This window comes from Protopterus annectens, chromosome 9.part0 (genome assembly GCF_019279795.1).
Source record: "Protopterus annectens isolate FY-2018-M chromosome 9.part0, PAN1.0, whole genome shotgun sequence".
Lineage (NCBI taxonomy): Eukaryota > Metazoa > Chordata > Ceratodontiformes > Protopteridae > Protopterus > Protopterus annectens.
This window is the reverse complement of record NC_056743.1, coordinates 1,265,999,574-1,266,022,543: the sequence shown is the minus strand read 5'-3', so window position 1 is coordinate 1,266,022,543 and position 22,970 is coordinate 1,265,999,574. Positions and strand designations below refer to the sequence as shown.

Genomic DNA, 22,970 nt, shown 5'->3' with positions numbered 1-22,970 from the left:
TTATATATAATGAGCTCTTTTACTTTTCTAAAACCCCTACTTCTAGTTTTAATATTTTCCAGTACTAAATAAGTCAGTTAACAGTTGGGTTTGGTTTTGATTTCCATTTTCTAGTAATATATTTTTTGGCAACCAGTTGCATTAAACTTAGAAAGGCATTACTGTGTCTAGGCATTTCAGAGCATGTGTCCCAGTTCAAAAGAATCATGGCCTTATTTACAACAATTTACTCCCTCAACATTTTTGACAAAACACTGTGTAGAGAATTGTTTAAATTGGCCTACTTGGTACATTCCCAAAGCCCATTCCCAATTATTTTTCTTCTCTTTTTCCCATTACAGTTCCAGCATTTGCATTCTACCCAAGGAAAATGATCTGTCTACAACAATTCCAATCAAAAATCCTAAACTGTCTGTATTTTGTTGCATGTTTGGGAGCCATAGAGATGTTTTCCCCTTGGTAAATTGCCTTTCCAGTTTCTCCTCCTAGTCTTTTCTAACCTCCTCTGTTTGAATCTTGCAGTTATCATGGCATATTGTATATGCCTAACTAATTATCCCCTTTTAAAGATATTAAACAGCTGCCTCTATTCTAAACTCAGTTAAAAAGACACAGCATTCTTTACATGGTTCATACAAATATGGCTGCCTCTTGCACTGCTCCTCTGATATTTCCTTCCCCAGTGAAGTCTGACTATAAGCTTGTAACGTTCTCCTTTAAACTCCCAAAAGCTCCTACAGCTAATCTGACTGAAGTTTAGAACTACAAGCATGCTAACTTCCACCTACTCTGTGACAAAACAGTTTCTGGCAAAATTGTTAGTGTGGTCACTCCTACCAAAAACATCTAGACCTCACAGGCCAGAGTCCTCAGGCCTTATAAAGCCTCCACCCCCAAAAGATGTTCAGTCAGTTTTTCTTTCAAGAAAGAGTTCTCTCAGTTAGTATCTTCCAACCACCCATGGTGGTCTCTGTTAGGTACCACAGGTCTCATTGCAACCCAACCCAGCTTGATAGGGAGTTCTTGATATCAGCCTTCATTAAGGCTCAATTTTGTTATGGTATGGTCTCAGCTCCAACAGTTCTTATCATGGGCCAAGATGTTCCAATGGCCATCCTTATTTCTATTCCTCCTCTAGGCTTGGATTCGGCACCAGTATAACAGGAGTGGGCACTATCTGTCATGACGTTCTTCGTGTTTCACTGTTGCAGTCATTACATTTGGGTATAAAGAAAGATATCTTGTTTCCTTGATTGTTTTCTTCTTTTTCATAGTCGGTGAAAGATTTTTCCATTTGTGGTCAGAGTTGTGTTGTATTTGGGCGAGTCGTGTGGAGGAGTTTGTGGTTTTTTATTACATTTGGGTAATCTGCTGGCAGGTTGCCCTCAGTCGGCCTGAATAACAAAGTCTTGGGTCCTGCGTCAGTTGCTGTCTCTTCTTCCATAACGTCAGGTCGTCAGGGGTATAAAACATGCAGCTGATGCCATTTTAATCAGCAGAAGCAGTTCACAAGTGCTGGTCGGCCAACTCCTGAATTTTTCGTTTTCGAGTTTCATAACCAAAGTCTTCAACCTAAAGCTAAGTACCCTGTTGGGGAAACTTTTTCTTGCTCCTTACCTATGTCAGTAAAAGTTAATTGTATTACTTGTGGGAAGCAAATACCTCATAAGGATTTTCATTTGTACTGTATTCCTTGCCTAGGCCCTGACCACAACGTACCTTGCTGTCGGTTTTGTGCTAAATTTAACCAACGCACTATTAAGCGTTGGTATATTTTTGCTTCAAAATATTTTGGATCAAGATTTAACTATCCAGAAATGTCGTTGGTTAGCAATCTGGCTATCAGAATTCACAACAAATGCAAAGAAAAAGACAGAGACAGACTGTCGAGGTCCAAAACCAATGATGAAGCTTCTCCTAAGCCAGTCGCCGGTTCGCCGGTACTCAGTGAGGTGCTTTCGCAGCCCCTGATGCCCACTACTTTTGATTCGCAGACCTCTACCGAAACCCATTCAGAGTCCGATATGCCACAAGACACTTCAAGTATTGAACCCGCAGATGTCTCTCCCTTAGATAGGTCTGGAGCCGCTGAGCAGGCACCAGCTTCTGAGGTTGTTTTCAGGCCTAAAGATTTGTATATTAAACCGACGCCATTATCAAAAACAAGGCCACAACCAATTTCTATGTCTACAAAAATAATGCATGGGCCATATGTTCAGGCCCCTATGCCTAAAAAATAAATGATCAAAATGGCTGAGAATTTAATTACCTTGATCAGGGGTTCCCAACCCCCTCCTGCTAAGAGGCCTAGGCAAGGCACTGATTATGAATCTTCAGATCAGGTTTCCATTTCTTCTGATTCCTCTTCTGATTAGGAATTTTCTATTCCACCTTATGAGGACTCTGATGCAGAAGAATCCATCCCTTCTGCTTCTCCTCCTGAGGATTTTTCTTTTGGAGAAACCTTGCATACCTTAAGGGAACATTTTCATTGGGAGAGTCAGGATTTCTCAGAATCCAAAAAGAGGCTTAGGGATTTCCTTCTTCTTCCTCAGCATAGGCCTTTGGCTATACCTCCTGTTTTAGACATTGTTGATGATGTTTTCTCAGATTCCAGCAAGCCAGGCAGATATTACAGGGTTCCTGACTCCCACAAGTTTCTTTTTAAAAACCCTTCTGCTGACCCTGAAACAATTTCTCAGGGTTCCAAGGGTGTTAAGGCTTCTACTGCTAAAAATCGTACCCCTTCTGATCGAGACTCCAGGGCACTGGATAGATGGGGTAAGAAGGTTTACACGTCTGCAACCCTGGCAATCAGGACTTTAAACTGTCAATTTCATATGCTTAAATATCAACAGCATGTCATGGGCTTACTGAAACAGAAAATGATGTTGATTTCTGACTGTGTGGAAAATAAAGAGTTACAGGATTTATTACATTCAGCTGAACAAGTTGCAAAGCATACTGTGCAATGTGGTTTTGATTCCTTGGAGGCCTGTTGCAGAGCCGGCATAACTGGATCTGTGATAAGAAGGCATGCTTGGCTCAAGGAGCAAAATTTGCCTGATCATGTTAAAGCAAAATTGTTGGATGCTCCTTTACAACAGGACAGTCTATTTGGTAATAAGGCAGAAGACGTTTTGAAAAAGATGGAAGACAAAGCTAAATCTATGCAAACTGTAAAATATTTCCTACAAGTGCAGCCACCCAGGTTCAGTAGGCACTGGCCTACTAAGAATTGGTCCTTTCCAGTACCCAACAGAGCCGCTCAGGTCAAACCCAGACACTCCAAAAGCTCCAGGTTTCAGTCACAGGGAACTTACAGAACAAAACAATGGGGTGCCTCCACCTCCAAATCTGGAAGTAGCAAGGCCTCTCTCTATGGTAAACAGTTTCAATGACATTCCTCTGCCATTTCCAAGCACTTACCTTTTGGCAGCCCCTTTGGGGGGAAAACTAGCACTTCATGCACAAAACTGGCATCTAATTACCCAGGATAAGTGGGTTTTAAATATAGTATCCCAGTGATACAGATTTCATTTCCACATGTTGCAAATTCCAAAAAGATGGCCAGATCTGCCTCCAAATCAGTGGTCAGAGGCCCAGAAACAAATTATGTCCCTCATGGATATGGGGGCTATTCAACCAGTACCAGAAAAGGAAAAAGGACAAGGTTTTTATTCAAGACTTTTACTGGTACCCAGAAAAGACAAATCATGGCATCCAGTTTCTGGACTTATCCATTCTAAATACTTTCCTGGACATTCCAAAATTCAAGATGCTGACTCTACAACAGTTACTGCCTACGCAAGGCAAGGATGCCTGGTTGGTAACTTTAGACTTAAAAGAGGCTTACCTGCATATCCCAATCAGGGAATCTTGCAGAAGATACCTCCGCTTCAAAGCAGGCTATTTTCATTACCAGTTCTCTGCACTGCCCTTTGGCTTATCTACTGCACCCAGGGTTTTCACAAAGTGCCTGGCACCAGTAATTGCATTTTGCAGACAAGGAAATATTCAAATTTATCCTTATCTGGACGATTGTCTAATTAAGGCAGAGAACAAGGGCACTCTTCTACAGCATCTGGCATTTGTAAAAAGGCTTCTAACATGCCTATGGTACACCATAAACAAAAAGAAATCACAACTGGTACCCTCTCAAATAATTACATCCCTGGGTGCAAGCTTGAATACAACTGCCCAGATGGCTTACCTCACGCTAGACAAACAAATTCAATTGATGACATACTTCAAACAAGTGGCCACAAAAACCCAGCTATCTGCAAGACACATTCTGCAGGTCTTGGGGTTCATGGCTTCCTGCATTCTACTAATTCCATATGCAAGACTGCATATGAGGAAACTTCAATGGTACCTAAAAAACTTATGGAGTCAGCATTGTCACAGCCTGGAAACAATGATTCCTATCATTCCTTGCCTGCAACAGGAGTGTCTATGGTGGGCAGAGGCCTGTCACCAAAACAAGGGACTGTCATTCATTCCACCCCCTGCCACCCAAACCCTGACTACAGATGCATCAGATTATGCTTTGGGGGCTCATCTGGCAGGGAGATGTATTCAGGGCGAATGGAACCCAAATCAAATGCACCTACATATCAACCAGAAAAAAATGCTAGCTGTACAGAATGCTCTGACAGCCTTCAAAGACTTTCTTCAACCAGAACAACTACTGATAAAGACGGACAACACCACAGTTATGTGGTACATAAACAAGCATGGGGCGTACCCACTCATACCCCCTTTGCAGACTAGCCATGGCCTTGTGGAACACAGCCTTGATTTACCAAATACTTCAAGCTCAATACCTGCCAGGAAAGCAAAATACTCTGGCAGACGAACTAAGCAGAAATCTTATGGACCACACGAATGGAAACTGGATCCTCAAATCTTCAGTATGTTGACACAAAAATGGGGGAGCCCAGACATAGATCTTTTTGCCTCTCCCCAAAACTATCAGTTGGACAAATTCTGCACAAGAATTCATCACAAAAAAAGTTTGGAAAGTGGATGCTCTATCCTTCAGCTGGAAAAACCTATCAGTCTATGCCTTTCCCCCTCTGCCTCTGCTCTCCAAGGTTTTACTAAAAGTCAGACAGGAAAAAACGAAAATTATTCTGATTGCAGCAGACTGGCCTCGTCAACACTGGTACCCGCTCCTGCACAATATGTCACACCTTCCTCTGTGGTACCTGCCTCAGACACCTTATCTACTGTCTCAGCAGAACTATCAAATTCTGCACAGTCAGCTCCAAACTCTGAATCTTGCAGTATGGCTAATCAACTAATTTCACCAGGCACATCTCTCAGTAAACCTGTGATGGATATCATTTTGGAGGCTAGAAGGCCTAGTACTAGAAAATCTTATGCTGATAAATGGAAAAGATTCTGTTCCTGGAACCAAGCACAAGGAATAAACACAACAATGCCCAATATTCCTCAGATTCAGCAATATTTAACTGAGATGCTTCATAGGGGCCTATCTTTTTCTTCTATAAAAATCCATGCCTCTGCCATTTTGGCTCATTACAACACAGAGCCTCCTCTCTTTTCTCATCCCCTGCTAAAGCAGTACCTCAGAGGGGCCAAAAATTTGAGACCTCCCAGGAGAGCAGCAACTCCTGCATGGGACCTCTATTTTGTGCTGGAAAAACTCACCCTACCTCCTTTTGAACCAGCTGCTACTGCAGACATAAAATTTCTCTCTTGGAAGACAGCTTTCCTTTTAGCAGTCACTTCAGCTAGAAGGATTTCAGAACTACAGGCTCTCATGGCAGTGGAGCCTTTCATTATCTTTTACCCGGACAGGGTGGCCCCAGGACCAATCCATTCTTCATGCCTAAGATGGTTTCCAGTGTGGCTCTTAATCAGACCATTCATCTGCCAACTTTTTTCCCAAATCCACAGAACAAGGGGGAGCGGATTCTGCATTCATTGGATGTACACAGACAACTAATATTCTACTTAAACAGGACAAAATCTCTAAGAAAATCTGAGCAATTACTGGTGGTATTTGCTGCAGGGGCAGAGGGAAAGGCTATTTCAAAGCAGACTATTTCAAAATGGATAAGCCATTGTATTCACTTCTGCTACATGCACCATGGTAAACCTGTCCCCAAGGGGATCAGATCCCATTCCACCAGAGCTGCATCTACTTCTGCAGCCTTTCTCAGAGGGGTTCCTACCAGAGACATTCTAGAAGCTGCTACTTGGAGCTCAGTTCATACGTTCACCAAACATTACCATTTACTGCTCTTTTCTAAATCCAGAGCAGGCTTTGCCACTGCAGTTCTACAGGGCCTCATAGCCGCTCCTACTGCTGTCTAGTTCCAGCCTTGTTCCATCCTCCCAACCATAGCTTTGGGATTCTACCCAAATGTAATGACTGCAACAGTGAAACACGAAGAACATAGTACAGTTGTGTACACTTTCCATAAATGTAGATGTTCGAGTGTATTCAGTGTTGCAGTCCTGGTTACCCACCCGCCAGCCCCCTATTTCTCTCTTATTATACCTCTTCTTTCTTTTACTATGCTCAAAAGCCTTTTTGGTGTATTTGATTTCAGTTGAAGGTATATTTTTTGTGTTCTAAATTACATGTATATATATATATATATATATATATTTTTTTTTTTTTTTTTGCTCTCCATTTGAGGGGCACCTGACATCTGGGGCAAGAAAAACTGATTAAAATGGCTTTGGCTCCATGTTTTATACCCCTGACGACCTGACATCATGGAAGAAGAGACAGCAACTGATGCAGGACCCAAGACTTTGTTATTCAGGCCGACTGAGGGCAACCTGCCAGCAGATTACCCAAATGTAATGACTGCAACAGTGAATACACTCAAACATCTACATTTATGATAAGTGTACACAGCTGTACTTTGGATGCCTTTATGTGGACAGACCTCACATATTTCATGCTGATGGTTTCAACAGTAGTAACATCAACACTGTGCTTCTCAAAGTCAATGGTTACTAGAGCCTAGGAGATGGGCATCAGGTCTCAGTGCTAATCTTGGTGTCAGAGCCCTTGCCATTCAGTGTCTTGGGCTTGAAGATCCTTGATTTGGCTTCTGCAGTGTAGTCTTAGGCACAAGAGGTAGGTGTGGAGCCATCCAGTTTGGCACCAGTCCTGACCTTGTCACTAAAGTATTTCAGTGAATGACTCTGTGCAGAAAGGAATTGCTGCTAGATCTTTCATGCTGATTATGTCTGAAGTATTGATTCTGTCCCTAAATACCATCAGAGTCAAGATCTTAAGCCAACCATCATCAAGTCTTCTTCAGGATCAGAAGAGTTCTAAGCCAGCAATGGTTAGATTTGGAGGCCACTCTTCCCATGGGAGTTCTGATGATGACTCCTGTTACAGCCGCTGAGGAAAAGGATGTGCAAGAGGAAGTACCCGGACTCTCCCTTGGAGTCTCCCACTCTGGATTTAGATCTGAATGAAAAGAAGAGTTCACCAAAACCCCCTCCTGAGGATCCTTCCTTTGTTGAAATCATATGAATGATAAGGAAGAGGGGATCTTGGCCCATCACCCCCATGTCCCATGAAGATCAGATCTCACAGGAGGCCTATAGTTCTTCTCTCTTAGCTACCTGGATTGTGCCTTCCCCAGATAAATTTGTGGACATTGTCTGCAGCAAGGTGTGGAAAGAGCCAGAATGTAGCGAAGTCCATCCCCAGAAAACTGGGCAGAGTACTCCAGTCTCCCAAAGACAGGCCTATTGGATAAAATGACCTGTTACTGATTACATTGTAGTGGCTGAAGCTACAAAGTGCAATGTCCCAGAAGACACCCAGGTAATCTAGTCTCCAAACAATGAGTTGACAATGATAGATAGGCTTGCGAAGCATGTATATGCACCCAGTACATTTACGATCAGTGCTCTACAAGGCTCATACGATTCATTTTCAGAGAGCGAGCGATAGAGATCAGAACAAATCTGAAATAACTGCCTGCTGGAGAGCTCCAGCCCTAACTGGAAAACAAGGTGGCCATCATGAGTATTATTTTCTCCCTCAACATGCATATTTTACATAATTTATTTTTGTTGACCAGGCTTGTCCCCCTATGCTAGTGGCCTCTTTTGAGGAGAGATCAGTGGTGGTATTTTATACTACTATTTATTTATTTTTATTTTATTTATTTTACATTTGTTGACCGGGATAATCCGACTGGATACATGTCCATTTTCAGCGGAGGCCCGGGGAGAAAAGCTCCACGTATACAAACTATTAAATAAACATAAGGTATCTTTTATTACATAGGAAACATACAAATTGTTATCTATTACAATGAGTGAAGAAGACATGTGTAATTTTAAGCAGAAAACTTATATCCATTTCAGTTCGCTAAGCCTCAATAAAGAGGTAACTAGGGTTTCAGGGAGGAGAAATATTAGGTTGATAGATCAAGTAATAAGAAGGGTCATGGTGAGTACCATGAGAAACAAAACTAGAAGAAATTTGGCAAGGCCATCTGGGAACTTGGGAACTTCCCCTACTCTTTTCAATAGGTGCTGTGGGATCTTTTACATCCACCTGAGCTACTACCATTGCTAGCAGATGGGACCTTGGTTTAATGTCTCTTCAGAAGGATGACACATTCAGAAGTCCAGCACCTCACTGCAGTTTCAGTAATCCATCTTCCTGTTGTGGGAATAAAACATACAACCTTCTGCACTAAAGGTGTGGTACCTGTTGCACTATTGATAAAGCTACAGATAGAGTAGCCAGAGCCACAGGATTAAAGCCTAACCATGAGGAGACAAGCCTGGTTACAGCTTACAGATTTTCCAGACCACTTCAAAGTGGTCTTCACCAATGCTTCCTTTGATAGCAATTCACTACTTTGGGAACAAGTCAAAGATAGGCTGTCTACATGTGAGCTGGAAGTCAAGATGCTTACTGCAGTTGGGGTAAAAAATGTTGCCCCATAGGGGACCTTACAGTGGAATCAGTAAAGGACCAAGAACTTATGGTTTTGCCAGTCCCAGCAGACCTAGTGCAGACAGCAACAGGACAGAGGTTCTCATGGCAGAGGGGAATCTCTATGTGGATGCCATCCTAGTGGGAGAAGCAGTCCCAGTAACTGAGGAGTAGAGGCTTCTCACCCCTACAACCCCTGAAAATTTCCCCAACTGTTCCCCTCTCAGGCATCATGATGGACTCTTGTGTAAGTAAAATCATATCCAGAGGGTACTTCTTTCCCCTTTTGACAAACCTCCCAATTAAGTCTTCCCAACCCCCCTACCACCCAGGCAGAGAGAAACAGCATTCAGAAAAGTTCAACTCCTCCTTCAAAAAAAGAGCAATCTAAGAGGCCCCATCAGACCAGAAAAGATCTAGATTTTACTCCAGATTTTTTAGTACCCAAAAAACTAAGGACTTCAGGCCAATCTTAGATCTGAGTCAGCTCAGTCATTTTATAAAGGAAAAGACTTTCTGGATGGTCATAGTGCATACCATTCTGCCTTGCCTCCAGGCAGGGGACTGAATGCACTCTCTGGATCTTCACAGTGCTTACCTAAATATGAAACTGGACAAAGCATCAAGAAGATTCCTTCACTTTCAGGTAAGAGCCAATCATCAGTTCAGGGCATTACCTTTTGGTCTCACCACAGACCCCTGGGTGTTTACCAAATGCACAGTCCCAGTTGCAGCTCACATACAACTCTTGGGGGGACATATCTTCCCATACCTAGATGACTGGCTCCTAGTAGGCCCATGGATGGATCAGCTAGTAACAGCAAGACAATGTTTGCTCCAACTTTGCCTGTCTTTGGGAATAACAGTAAATGTGTTGCTAAATCTCATCTAGAACCGTCTCAGGACCTTGTTTTCATTGGATGTCATCTCTGTACCCAAAGGCAGTTGGCAGTTCTTCAGCAGGAAAGGATTCAGCATTGACCACAGAGGTGGCTTCCCTGCTGCAGCAAGACCAGCCACTGGTAGTTCATGTTCTAAAGTTTTTAGTCCTCATGGCGGCATTGATTCAGATGATTTCCAACTCCAGATTCTATATGAGGATCCTACAATGGACTCTGCATATTCAGTAGGACCAGTTATCCCACCAGTTACATCACAAGGTCAGATTGTTACACATGGTCAAGTGGAGATTAATTTGGTGGTTGAATCCAGGCAACATTTCTGAAAAATCCCCCTTTTCCAAACCCATACTGATCTCAGTGGTTACCATAGATGTATCTGCCTCGGGGGGGGGGGGGGTTGTGTGGGTCAAGACAATTTAAAGCTTGTGGAGGAGGCCTCCCTGCACAACCATGTACTCGAGATTACAGCAGTCCTCCTAGCATTTCAGGATGAGCTCCATTTGGATATAATCTCCATATAATCAGGCAACATGGTGGTTGTGTGTTTCTTGAACAAGCAAGGAGGAATCAGATCTTACCTCTTGTATAGAGAAGCAATGAAAGTAGGGGGGGGGGTGGGCTCTGACTTCACAATCTTTTCTGATAGCAATGTATATACCCAGGTCTTCCAGTGAGATTGCAGACAAGCTCAGCAGGCAAATCCTGCTTTCTGACAAGTGGTCCCTGGACATGACGGTAGCAATCATATTCATGAAATGAAGACATCTTGCTATAAACCTTTTGTTTCACCATTCAGCACCAAATGCCCTGGGTTCTTCAGCATAATTCCCCAGGAGGGTCAGTCACCCAGAGTCATATTCTCACATGAATGGCCTCTATGTCTATTGTATGCTTATTCTGCCCTGCCTCTCAAAGCAGGGTACTACAGAATGTCAAGCATTGCTAGTCTCAGTTCATTCTCATAGTCCCTTTCTGGCCTTGCCAGACTTTATCCACCCTGCTACAGCTCCACCTGAAGAAGATGCAATACTCCAACCTCAAACGTTCCAGTCTGGTAACTCATCCATCTGGACAGCCTCACCAGGACATTCAGTCTTGTCATCTAACCACTTGGTTTCTCCAGTTCCAGTAATGACCATGATCTTTCACATTCCCTTCAGATGTTGTTGAGATAATTATGACTTTCCAGAAACCTTCAACTAGGAGACTCTACAAGGGCAAATGGAAAAAAAGTCTTAGAGTGGGCCTCAGATAAAGTATTTTGTCCATGTATGTACCACTGGATCAAGTGTTAGCCTTTCTGTCACGGTTGTATAGAACAGGAGCTAGCTACTCCTCAGTTAATGTAAGTTTGTCAGCAATTTCCTCCTTTCATGAAAGATTTCCACTTCCAAGTCACTCATTAGAAGGTCATTCTTCCTGCAAGGTCTCTCTCAAAAGAATTTTTGTTCTAGGTCTCCATGTCTAAACCAGCCCCAGCCTGGGACCTTAACTTTGTGCTTGAATCTCTGACTAGATCCCCTTTTGAATTAGTGAATTCTGTGGATTTCAAGTTTTTGTTGTAGAAGACTGCCTTTTTAGTAGTGATTGCTTCCACCAGAAGAGGCTAAGAGCTTCAAGCTCTTTCATCATCTTCTGTCCTGACAGGGTATCACCTAAGATGAAACCTTCCTTCATGACTAAGGTGGCAACTCTTTGAACCAAGGTATCCACCAACCTTTGCTCTTCCCTAAATACTCCAGTGAAGAGGAATATTTGCTTCATTGCCTAGATATTTACAAACAACTCCATTTTTATCAGGATCATACAAAGAATCATAAGAAAGATGAACAATGTTTATCAGTTTTTCATCTACTTGCCTGGGCTGAAAGATTACCATGGTTACATTGTCAAAATTTCATATTGTATCTTCTTTTGTTACACTTCAGCAGGAAAAAGGCTTCCTGCTCCGGCTAAGGCTTATTCAGTCAGAACTTGGGTTATATCCATAGCTTTTTTCTTGATGAAATCACTGCAGCAGTTACCTGTTCTTCTTTATATATCTTTGCTAAGCATTGAAGTCTTGATTCTGTTTCTAGAAAGAGAGCATCTTTTGGAGTTTGGAGAAGTTTACTGACTTAGGTCACTTTAGTAAGCTAGGGACTTTGTGTTATTGTTCCACTGTCCAAAGAAGACCTGAGAAATATGCAAGCTATGTACTTACTAGAATGTTAAATTTCTCTGGTATCTGTCCTGACACTAGAATAACCTGCCCTCCTTACCCACCCCCTGCCAAAGTGTCATGTAGGAAAGTTCTGTGAGGGCACACGCCTGCAGGTTTTTTTTGTAACTTTGTATGTCTATGTGTATAGTGTCATAATTAGAGCATTCAGGCTTTCTTAAGGTTTAATGAGGGCAATCTCAACCAGGAGAAGGCAGCAGAAGCAAGGAGTTATGAGTAGGGAGGAGATCAAGCTGTGTTCATTGCCGTCACTAGAGGGTGCCAAAAGCACCAGCAGCCCAATCATTACAGTGTCTGGACAGAGACTGGAGAAATCTAATGTTCCAATAAGTTCATAACTTTCCAATATTACATGAGAAGGCCTATATGACAGCCAGGAGGGACCTTAGGTCAACAGGTGTCCTAGGCAAATAAGCTCCATGACACCCCCCCACCACACCACCCGGTGCCCCCATCCTGGTCTACCTACACCAAACAAATACTGTAAAAGCACCCCAGCTAGAGTGGCGCTCTAGGCAACCGCCTAGTTGGCCTATGCCTAAGGCCGGCTATGATGACAGCAGTAACAATGCAAACATACAGAAAGAGATGGAAACATAGGATCAGAAGTCTTAATTTGTGATGAAAGTGTTCATCACTGAAATAAAGCTCGATTAAAAAGAAGCAATCGTTGCGGAGAATTTTTCCACTGCTTTTTTATTAGGTGTACTATGGGAGAAAGAAAAGGCTAGAGATAACAGAGAAGCAAACGCTAACACTGGAAATGGAAGAAAATATTCTTAAAAAATCAAGAGAGAAGTAGTTCCAACACTCCTGTTTTACTCAAAAGGGGCTTAAGATATGGTGTCTTAACTTTTTTGCATATTTTTATAATGTGACACAAAGCTGTGGTATGGAATCAAACTGGGCATCTGCTTGGAACACGACTTACAAGTGCTGCAGTATTAGAAGGAAGAATGAATAAGGATGCTAACATTTATTATAAGAGCCATTCAAGTAGAAGTTGAGATGTATTTCTCTGCAGCGAGTGAATGAGAGCTTGCTTCATGTATAACTTTCAGTTTTGGATATCTCATATCTAAAGGTACAAAAACAAGCTTAAACTGTCCCTAATGATTAGTAATGTTTGCCGACTGAACTAGAATGAGATTGCACATTCCAAAAGGAAGATTTTTCTGTCAGCTGTTTGCTTCATTTTCATTATTTCCTTGGCTGCGATCTCCCCAACTTCCTCATACCTGTTTATAAACCTGGTATATTCCTTGGTATTCCTTCATTTGCCATATGCTACTTTTGCCCATTACTGATTTGTTAACCTTTCGTACTGATTACGCCTTGTGTCTTATCCTTGTGTCACTATTGCTTCATTGTATTGCCTTCAGCATCATCTACTTCACTGCATGTGCCCCTTTCCTTATAGCTAAGATGCAGAACACGTTGGATTTATTTATTTTGACTATATTTGTGCCATTTAGGCATTCTCATTTAGAATAGTTCCTGATATTTATTATGTATTTAATTACTTTTTTTTTCACTTCATTCATGACATACTTCCCATTGTTATTATCATATAGCCAACATAAATTCATTCTCCAACTCACCAGGTTGAATAAGGAGAAAGTAACAGTCAGCTGCCTGTCAGGCGCCAGGATTCACCACATAACGCACGCACTCAGGTCTGTCAAATACAGGTATGAATATGACTCTGTCATTGTACATGTGGGTGTGAATGACCTGAGACATACCTCCCTGGATGACATGAAAAGAGACATGGAGGAGCTCTCGGATTATGTAGCCCAGGCGGGTATGACCCTAACCCTGAGCAGCATCCTACCATCACAGTACAAGCAGAAAATTATTGATTTCAACAATTGGCTAAGTTTCTGGTGTCATTCTAAGGGGATCCAGTATTTGTCTGCCTGAGATGACATGATGGACAGAGCTCGATGCTTTCCCAGAGATGGCCTGCAACTGCCATCCCTGGGCTTCCAGATACTGGCCAAGGCTCTTGCCACCCCAGTAGTGCCTTTTTTAGGCAGTGTTCCAAAGACCAAATTACCACTGTAACAGCTACAAATAAATGCAATCTGAGGGTCATGCTGCTCAATGCTAGAAGTCTAAATCTCAAAATGCACTCGCTCGAAGCACTCCCTAAAATGAAGAACATCGACATTTGTGCTATAACAGAGACCTGGTTAAAGGCATTAGAAAGCACCCCTGCACTACCAGGCTATAACTCATTCCACACCTTTCGGCCCCAGAACTTGGACCGAAGCTCCAAAGGCAGTGGTGTTTCCATATTCATAAAGGATGCACACACCTCCAGACTGGTAGCCCAACATAACGCATCTGAGATACACCAGGTACAGCTAACATTGGGTAAGACAGTGATTCAGGTCATAGCCTGCTATAGGTCCCCAACCATGTCCCAAGACTCACACTCTATGTTTCTAAGCACCATGGAGAGTATAAGGGTCAAACTTAACATTCTCATACTGGGCGACTTCAACTACCCCTCCATTAACTGGGAAAAATACTCGTGTACCAATACACCTGCCCAATAGAACCAAGATGCTCTCCTCAAAGAAAGGAAGCCAATCTGGTAGTCTCCTGCCATAAACAAACTACAACAGAAAGAGGAAACTGATGCAGAATAAGATGAAGTCCCAAGACTGGAAAAACTCCCTTATCAGCCTCAACAAAAGGTTGAGATCCCTCATCAAATCCTCTAAAGCTAGCTATGAAAACAAAATTGCAGCAGCTAGTAAAGACAAACACAAGGCCTTCTATAGTTATGTAAAGAATCTCCATGGCAATACCCAGATTTGCTCTAAGCTATTGCACAATGGTACCTCTTATGCCGAGGCAAAAGATATTGCCAATATACTGGCCGACAGATTCAGTGCCAACTTTACCGCTCCCCCACCCCAAAGGACCAATCACAGTACCAGCAGATTACCAGGCACCCAGTATTACTACTGCACAGGTTAAAACATCCCTGTCCAAGGCCAAGAATACAGCTTCTATGGGACCTGATAATATCCCTGGCTGTGTTCTACATGAACTACAGAGTTAACTGGCACCTCACCTGTGTGCCCTGTTCAATCACAGCCTCACCTCAGGCTTTGCCCCTACCAAATAGCCCACTGTTACAGTCATCCCTCTCTAAAAAGGAGGAGTGACTACAGACCCTGGGAACTATTGCCGCATTAGCCTGATGAGCCTGATATGCAAAACTAAGGAATGCATCATCATGGACCTAATAAACAAGGATATAGGGAATCTCCAAACTCTGGATCCCACACAGTTTGGCTTTGTGAAGGGTAGATCATGCCTGCTCAACTTGGTCGACTTCTTTGAGTCAGTCACCAGAGCTGTGGATGAAGACAAGGTGGTTCATACAGCCTGCTTTGATCTGGCCAAGGCTTTTGATACCATTCCCCACTCAGGAATCATAGAAAAACTCACTAAGCTAGGCATCAACCCCTATATCACTAGGTGGGTTGCAATCTGGCTCACAGATAGAACCCACAGTGTGAAAGTAGCTGACTGCAAGTCAGACTGACAGCTAGTCATGAGTGGAGTCCCACAGGGTTTGGTCCTGGGTCCTCTCCTGTTTGGTATCTACTTCTCTGAAATCCAGGCCAACACGAAGGGACTCTGGATGACAAAGTTCGCAGACGATTGCAAGTTGAGAGCTATTATTAACTCCCCAAATTATGTCGACATCCTACAGAATGGCTTCACTGAGACCAACGACTGGTGTCAGAACCATGGCCTTAAGCTCAATACCAAAAAATGTGTTGTCATCCCCTTTGGGAAAAACCCTGTTCCCATGAATTACCACATTGATGGTAGTCCACTGAACACAGAAGGCATTGTAAGAGATATGGGAACACAGGTTGACAGCAACCACTTTTGATCACCACATTTCTACTGTGGTCAGAAAGTCCTTCTATGCGGCACATCTCATTACTAAGGGTTTTGCATACAGGAAGAAAGAGGTCATTGTCTCCCTCTACTCTTCCCTCATTAGGCCAATCATAGAGTACAATGCCCCATTTGGCATGTACCTCACTAGACACCTGCAACAACTGGAGAGGCCACAAAAGTACCTCACAAAGAGGATCCTAGGCCTTAAGCACTTGCCCTATATGGACAGACTCAAAAAACTCCAAATATTCTCTGTCTCATATTGCCTACTTAGAGGCGATCTCTGCTTCGTTGGAAAGACAGTTTTTAGATTCAGAGTTTCAGGATTTATCAGTTTATTCTATTCCCATGAACAGTACTTATGAAAATGACACAATTGATCAACAAGTTATTGTTCCAGAAACTGTGAAGTGCACAGCCAGTTCATTGGAAAACTTGGTAAATTCTGAATCTTTTTCTGCGAGTGATTATGGCAATGTAGAATTAATTACTGACATTATGCGACCTCCTGATTTTCGTTTTGGACTTGAAGAGACCAATGACAGTAGTTTTAAAATACCAGCAGAGTTTTCTGTTGTCTTTTTAGATAAAAAACATAGTTTTGAAGATCAAGTAGTAGTGACATTATATTTTCAATGGAACAATGTTTTCCATCGCTCGGGATTGGGGTTAAACTAATTCACTTTTTTATCACAAAGTTTTCTTGATGAATGGCAAAAGATTTGTGAGCATGTGGGTCCTGCATTTATTGACTTGATAAGGACTATAACAGTGAAATTTTTAAGTTGAACAAATGGATTACCAAACTTATAGACAAGTTAACTTTGTGGGCAACTAAACTGGAAATGAAAAATAAGATCAACGAGTACAAGACCAAGATCAAAGATTATGAAAAAGACATTCAGTACAAAAAAACAGAAGACAGTAGAAAGAGATAACAGGGCTTATAATAACAAAAGTGGAGCCACCTTAACATTTGAGAGGTATTTCTGTGACATCACCAACATATATGCAGGAAAGTGTGCAAGGAAAAGAGAAAGCAGAAATAAGAAAAAAAAAGGGGGGGGGGGGCAAACAACCAAATACACCGCTGATGAGATCCGAACGGCTAGCCCAAAGAAATCGGAGAACAAGAGAAAAAAAAACACAAACTGGACCATGAACAGAAATGTGATTCAAACATTGAACAATTTATAAAGCCACTTCACCAAAAAAGAAGACATAGGCTCAAGTAGTCCAGGGCCCAAAACAGAGCACAAAAGAGAACTCAGGACATTATTATCATTCAAAAATGTAACAGAGTGTAAACAGGTAATTTAGCCTAATTTTAAAATATATAATCTGTCTAATAGAATTTTAAATTATTGTAAAATGTGTGTTTTATGCAAAGGTTTTTCTTTTATTTGTTTGGTGAGGGCTGACTTAGTTAATACTGTATTAGATTTAAAAGGATATACTAGAAGTTTGAATTTAAAAGTTATGTTCGAATGAGGAAATAGTTTGATCAAAGAGGATTTTCAAGTGCTCAGTGTTTTTAATCCCCCTACATCCAGTCATCAAAGCTTTTGAGGATATTTGTGAAAAAGAAATCAGAATGGTACTAAATGGCTGACCTAGTAAGAAGCATTATAATATGACTAAAAAGAAAAAAATTAAGAGAACTGTCAACTGATCATACAATATGCATCATGAAATCTGAGGAGGGAGAATCTGCAGTCATTATGAACACTGAATTTTACAGTAACACTTTAAGAGTGATGTTGAAGGACATTAACTTTTATGAAGGGGTGCATGTAAGAGATGTTAAAAAAGCATACAGGCTTGTGGATTGTTGGTTGGTGGATAACCATGTACATGGGGTTATTTCAGACATCAAGTATATTTTTTTTAGTATCACACATGCGAGGATAGGAAGACTGTATGTTACACCTAAGATCTACATGAATACAGAGAATCCATGTTTAAGACCTATAGTGTCCTCTCCATTTTCCAAACTAGAACCTATTTCAAAGTTTGTGGATAGAGCCCATTTTAAGGTGGTTAAGATTAAATCCTATTCCATTAGGGAAAAATTTGTTTTTTTAGAGAAAATAAAGAATGAGGTTATACAAGTAGGTGAATTTTTAGTAATTGTGGAAGTGCAATCTCTGTATACAGTGATACCAAGTGACACTGAAGTTGAAGGGGTTTCACACTTGTTATATAAAGGTGATCAGTATTCTATAGGTGAAGTAATTTTTTTTAAAAGAAAGTATAGAGCAAGCATTGAACAACAACTTTTTTCTGCCTTATGGGAATTGTTTAGACAAAAGAACTGTGTTGCTACAGGAGCACATATGATACAAAATTATGCTAATGTAGTTATGACCTACTGGGAAGTTACTATTCTTAGCAGTATTGAAGGCTTTAACAAAGTTAGGATATATTTCATTGATGATAGTTTTCCATATGTGTTCATAGGTGATTACTGGGCCAATGACATAAGAGCCTTTACAAGCCTAGCCAATAATAATCAGGATATGACAATATTATATCTTAATTCCCCATATATGGGATGGAGTAGTATTGGGGTAGTGGGGCTTTGGGTGTTGGAGGCCTGAGTCATTTTACAGACTGCCTCTGTCCATAAGGGACATGGACAGTACCCCGGGAGTGAAGTTACAGTTCTCCATCCATATATCAAAATTATTTTTGGAGAGTGAGGAACAGGCTTTGTTTCACAATGATGGGAAGTTTACCCCATATGCAAGGTAGCCTTTAGGATACAAATCTGTCTCTCCAGGAAATTCTGTTAGTCGCAATAAGGTTCAGGTCCATGGAAAATGTAACCTTTGTATAATTCTTCTTGTGAATATGTAATGTTTTCATCAGGGCTAGATCAAAGAATGCCTTGTAGGTCAGGCATAAGCCCCAACCCAATAACTGTATGAGACAGAGAAAAAGGTTAGGGCCTTTATTCGGTCTGCATAAGCCATGTATCTTACGCTTTGCATTTTTTTAGTGAGAAACCTCTGGGACTGCTCAGGTACCATCCCCAGGTGAATTTAAGTAGATATCAAATAGGCGTGGTCGCAGCATGGAGCCCTGAGGTACTCTGTTGGGAATCGGTCGCTTAGTGGACATGGTATCACCAATCCTGACTTCCTGGGTTCTGTCTGTTAGCCATCTGGGTGAAATATATAGGGGTTTATGCCCAGTCTAGTGAGTTTGTCAACTATACACAAGTGGGGTATTGTATCGACTGCCTTAACCAGGTCCAGGTAGGTGGTATTCACCATTTTCCCCACATCCATTGCCTTGGTGGCCTTCTGAAAGAAGTCAACCAGGTTTAGTAGGCATGTTCTCCCCTTGAAGAAGCCAAACTGGGTTGGATCCAGTGTCTGAAGGCTGCCTATGTCTGTGTTGATCATTTCTATGATAACCCATCGAAGGCCCTCTTGCCATCCATTATACCTAACGCACCTTTTTGTATGGAAGCTATCACAGTGCGATAAGGTGTTGCTGCTCATTTCTTCACCATTTAGTACAAATGGAAAAATATTTTAGGATTCTGTCCACACATGGCATCCTGACAAAGTCTAGATCTACGTTTCTACAGGTGGGACGGTTGAGCACTTTTCCTCACAGATACAAGGTACAGGGTTTGATTCTAGCCTGGTTTAATTGGCTACGCTTGTAATAATCTGCAGATTGATTACCTAGTATTTACCTATAATGCATCTTTTTGTTAGTATGTAGCTTTGCTTCTTATACATCATTTGGCAGATAATCAGAATGTATTTTCCAAACTGTTACCCTTTGGATGTATGATGGCAGTGATGCTAAGGTAAATATATTAACAGACAGCACAGGAAGTTTTTAAGTTAGCTCAGCTCTATGCTGTACTTGCAGTATCTGATGCATGGTGTATGTGTGTGATATACATAACCTCTGTGTATTCCATTTTTTTTGTCTCCTTTCTTTTTAATGATTTTAGTATGTATAGTCATATCTAGTGATTGTTTTTTATTGATTTGTTTATTTATTTTTTGTCACATGCTTCAGGTGTGCAACATGACAATTTCAGAGAGAGATATCAAACGGGAATGTTTAATCCAGCAGCACAAGTTAAGGAAAAGGAACATTGAAATGAAATATGATCCCCGATGTCGGCTGCATGGTTCAAAGGCAGTATGGGATACCCAGCAGGAGGCTGCACTAGTTAGAGCTCCAAGTGAAGTAAACAGAACTAACATACAGATCCCTTCCATTGTCATTGTGGACACATCTGAGATTTCTGAGAAGAAGACCAGGGAGGAGCGCCGTCGAGAAAAAGAAGAGGCCAAGGAACATCAACGTCTTGAAAAACAGAAACAAAAGGAAGAAAAAGAGAGACTAAGGGCTCTTGAGAGGCAGCAAAAACTTGAAAAATTAAAAGAAGACGGGAAGAAGCCACCTAAAGCCACAATGAGTAAAACCTTCCAAATGAACCGTAAGTCAGTAATTCCCATTCGAGAAACTGAAGACAATTCAGAGCAAATTGAGAAAACAAAGGCTTCAAGGCGTGGTTCAGCTCCCTTTCTTGAGACATATTTTTAAGCAGCTTTTGACATGGAGCTACTTAATGCTGGCCTGAGTTCCAAAAAACAATAGACTTGCAAATATGAATGTGTCACTTCATGGATAATCAAAATGTTCAAGCATAAGAATTACTTTTTGATTTCATTTCCTAACTCAGCACTCTAATGACACATACTATGGGGACTATGGATTTTTCTTCAAATTATGTTTCTCTTTTGAGTTTGAATAATGGAGCATACTGAGAGCAAGATCTATATTACAGTTCCAGAGACTCCATTTTCCAGATATTCCTATGGTCAGAATATCACAGCATTTGTTTACATCAGATAGCAATTAGGACCTGTAACTTAATACGTTTTGGTCTACCACTGAATTTTAAATCTCAACAGTTTAAAGCATTTCATTCCAATGCTATTAGCAATTATCAGCTGTTATTAAAAATAATTGACAGTTTTTCTATCCCTACATTCTCTTTTCTGCTAATCTTGTTATAATGAACATAAAATTGTTTCAGCTGAAAGTAAATAGTTGTTTTATGTTAACATTTTTTTACAGGTTTCCATTCATGTTCTTGTGTATCTGCAACTGAAATGTATAGCTATTTTCCATGATAAACTTAGAACAGAAATTTGCATGAGGAAATTATATTTTCAAAATAATCTAATTGCAGACTGTACTTAATATATATTGTGTGATCCTGTTGCTGTGAGACAGCACTGTAAACTGAAAATTGTTTTGACAAATGTTTTTCACTAGAGAAAAAAAATAAATGAGTTTCTGAATACAGAATTACTTGGATTTAGGGTGATTTGCTAACAGGAAACTGAAAAAAGTAGCATTCACACACATTTCACTTGATAATAATAATAATAATACTAATAATAATAATAACAGAGACAAAGTCTTCTACCCTTACCTCCATTCAGGACCAATGCCTTCTGCATCCATTTTATTACGATAATCAAGTGTGTGTGTGGGTGGGTGGGGGGGTTATCGCAGCTTAGTGGTATGGAGAAATACCCGTTGCAGTAATCAGAAGGAAACAGCAGTTTGGTCAATCAAAACAAACAAGACAGAGTTTGGTTAGTTAAATTTCTTCCTACGTAGTTTCTTTAGCTTTGCTCTTTGTAAAGGGGCATAATTAATGGGCATCATTACCCTAATTCTATTTGGTTTCCTGAACTGTTTGTTGGTCAGTGTGACCAACTGCTTATTCAAAACAACTGTTGCTACTAGCAGTACATCTGAAGTGGGATACTGCTTTCCTAGTTTACTGACAGCCCAATATTAACCTATACACAGATTATATGCCCTTCCAAAGAAACTTCTGTTGTTTATTGTGCCAGTATTGTTCGTGAAGGAGATCATTCATTGGATATTCAGTCTTTCCTAGCTCTTAAATGAAAAGCTGTCCAGAAGTTAAGCCTCCAGCAGTGGATGAGGCAGTTAAACCACTAGGCTGACAGACTTGCTTATTTAGCATATTCTGAGGTAATCCTAATCAGTCTGTTTCCTGAATTTCTGTATTCTATGCTGACTTTCAGCTTTTCTACTGGAATCTGACCTCAGTCATACTAGACTGCTTTAATGTACTATTTTTTTATCTTTTTAGATACTGCTGAAAAAAATATTTGTGCTTTTGAGCTATATTACTTATATGTGCACTGAATTCTGTAATATTTAAATAGTTAAATGCACTGTATCATATTTTAGGTAGTCGATTAGCATTTTTTCTTTTAATACATTTTCTAAACCCAGTCCTTTATCAGAATTAATAACACATTCATAATGCAGTAATATTTAAAACTTAGTTTGCATGGAGGGGTGGAGCCTATACTGCTATGCAGCTTTTCATCACCCTGCCCTGTTCCTTTCACACACATTCCCATGTATTCAGAAAGATCCACACAAATGGCAGTGAGAGCTGTGGCAAAAATAGATTGTTTGTACAATGCAGGATTTTGCAGTTGCAAGACACATTAGCTGCAATAAAGAAATACCTCATTTGGGCTAATTTGCATGTCTCTGAATTGCTCTTAATTACCACTCTTGCTAATCAGCACTTTTTTGCAGAAGTTAATACTGGCTGAACATGCATCACTCTGACCTAGGCACCCTTCTCATTCACTCCCCCCACACACATGCACACATTCAAACACATACACACCAGCATACCCCCATACCTGTTCCTGAGTTCACAGGACCTCTCATATGTCTCTTATGCTTTCCCTGCCCTCATAAAATCACAAGAGTAGTCAGTCAATTATACCAGATGTTAGAGTTTCATGCCTCTAATTGTGCAGAAATTACACTGGTAGAAGTGCTGCTGTATTAACTGTTTAAATAACTCCAAGTCATCGTTCAGAAATTCTCCCTGGTGTCTAGTGTTTCTCCTCAC

General features: G+C 41.0%; 1 protein-coding gene across 1 annotated transcript in view; it reads left to right on the top strand.

The window, feature by feature from the left end:
* Positions 1 to 21,361, top strand: part of LOC122811987 (carabin-like) — a 1,241,323-nt gene extending 1,219,962 nt beyond the window's left edge. Inside the window, exon 10 of the mRNA XM_044084192.1 lies at positions 20,057 to 21,361. Within this exon, the coding sequence (XP_043940127.1) occupies positions 20,057 to 20,590 (534 nt within the window). The 3' untranslated portion in view covers positions 20,591 to 21,361. The remainder of the gene's footprint in view (positions 1 to 20,056) is intronic.
* Positions 21,362 to 22,970: the final 1,609 nt, after the last annotated feature.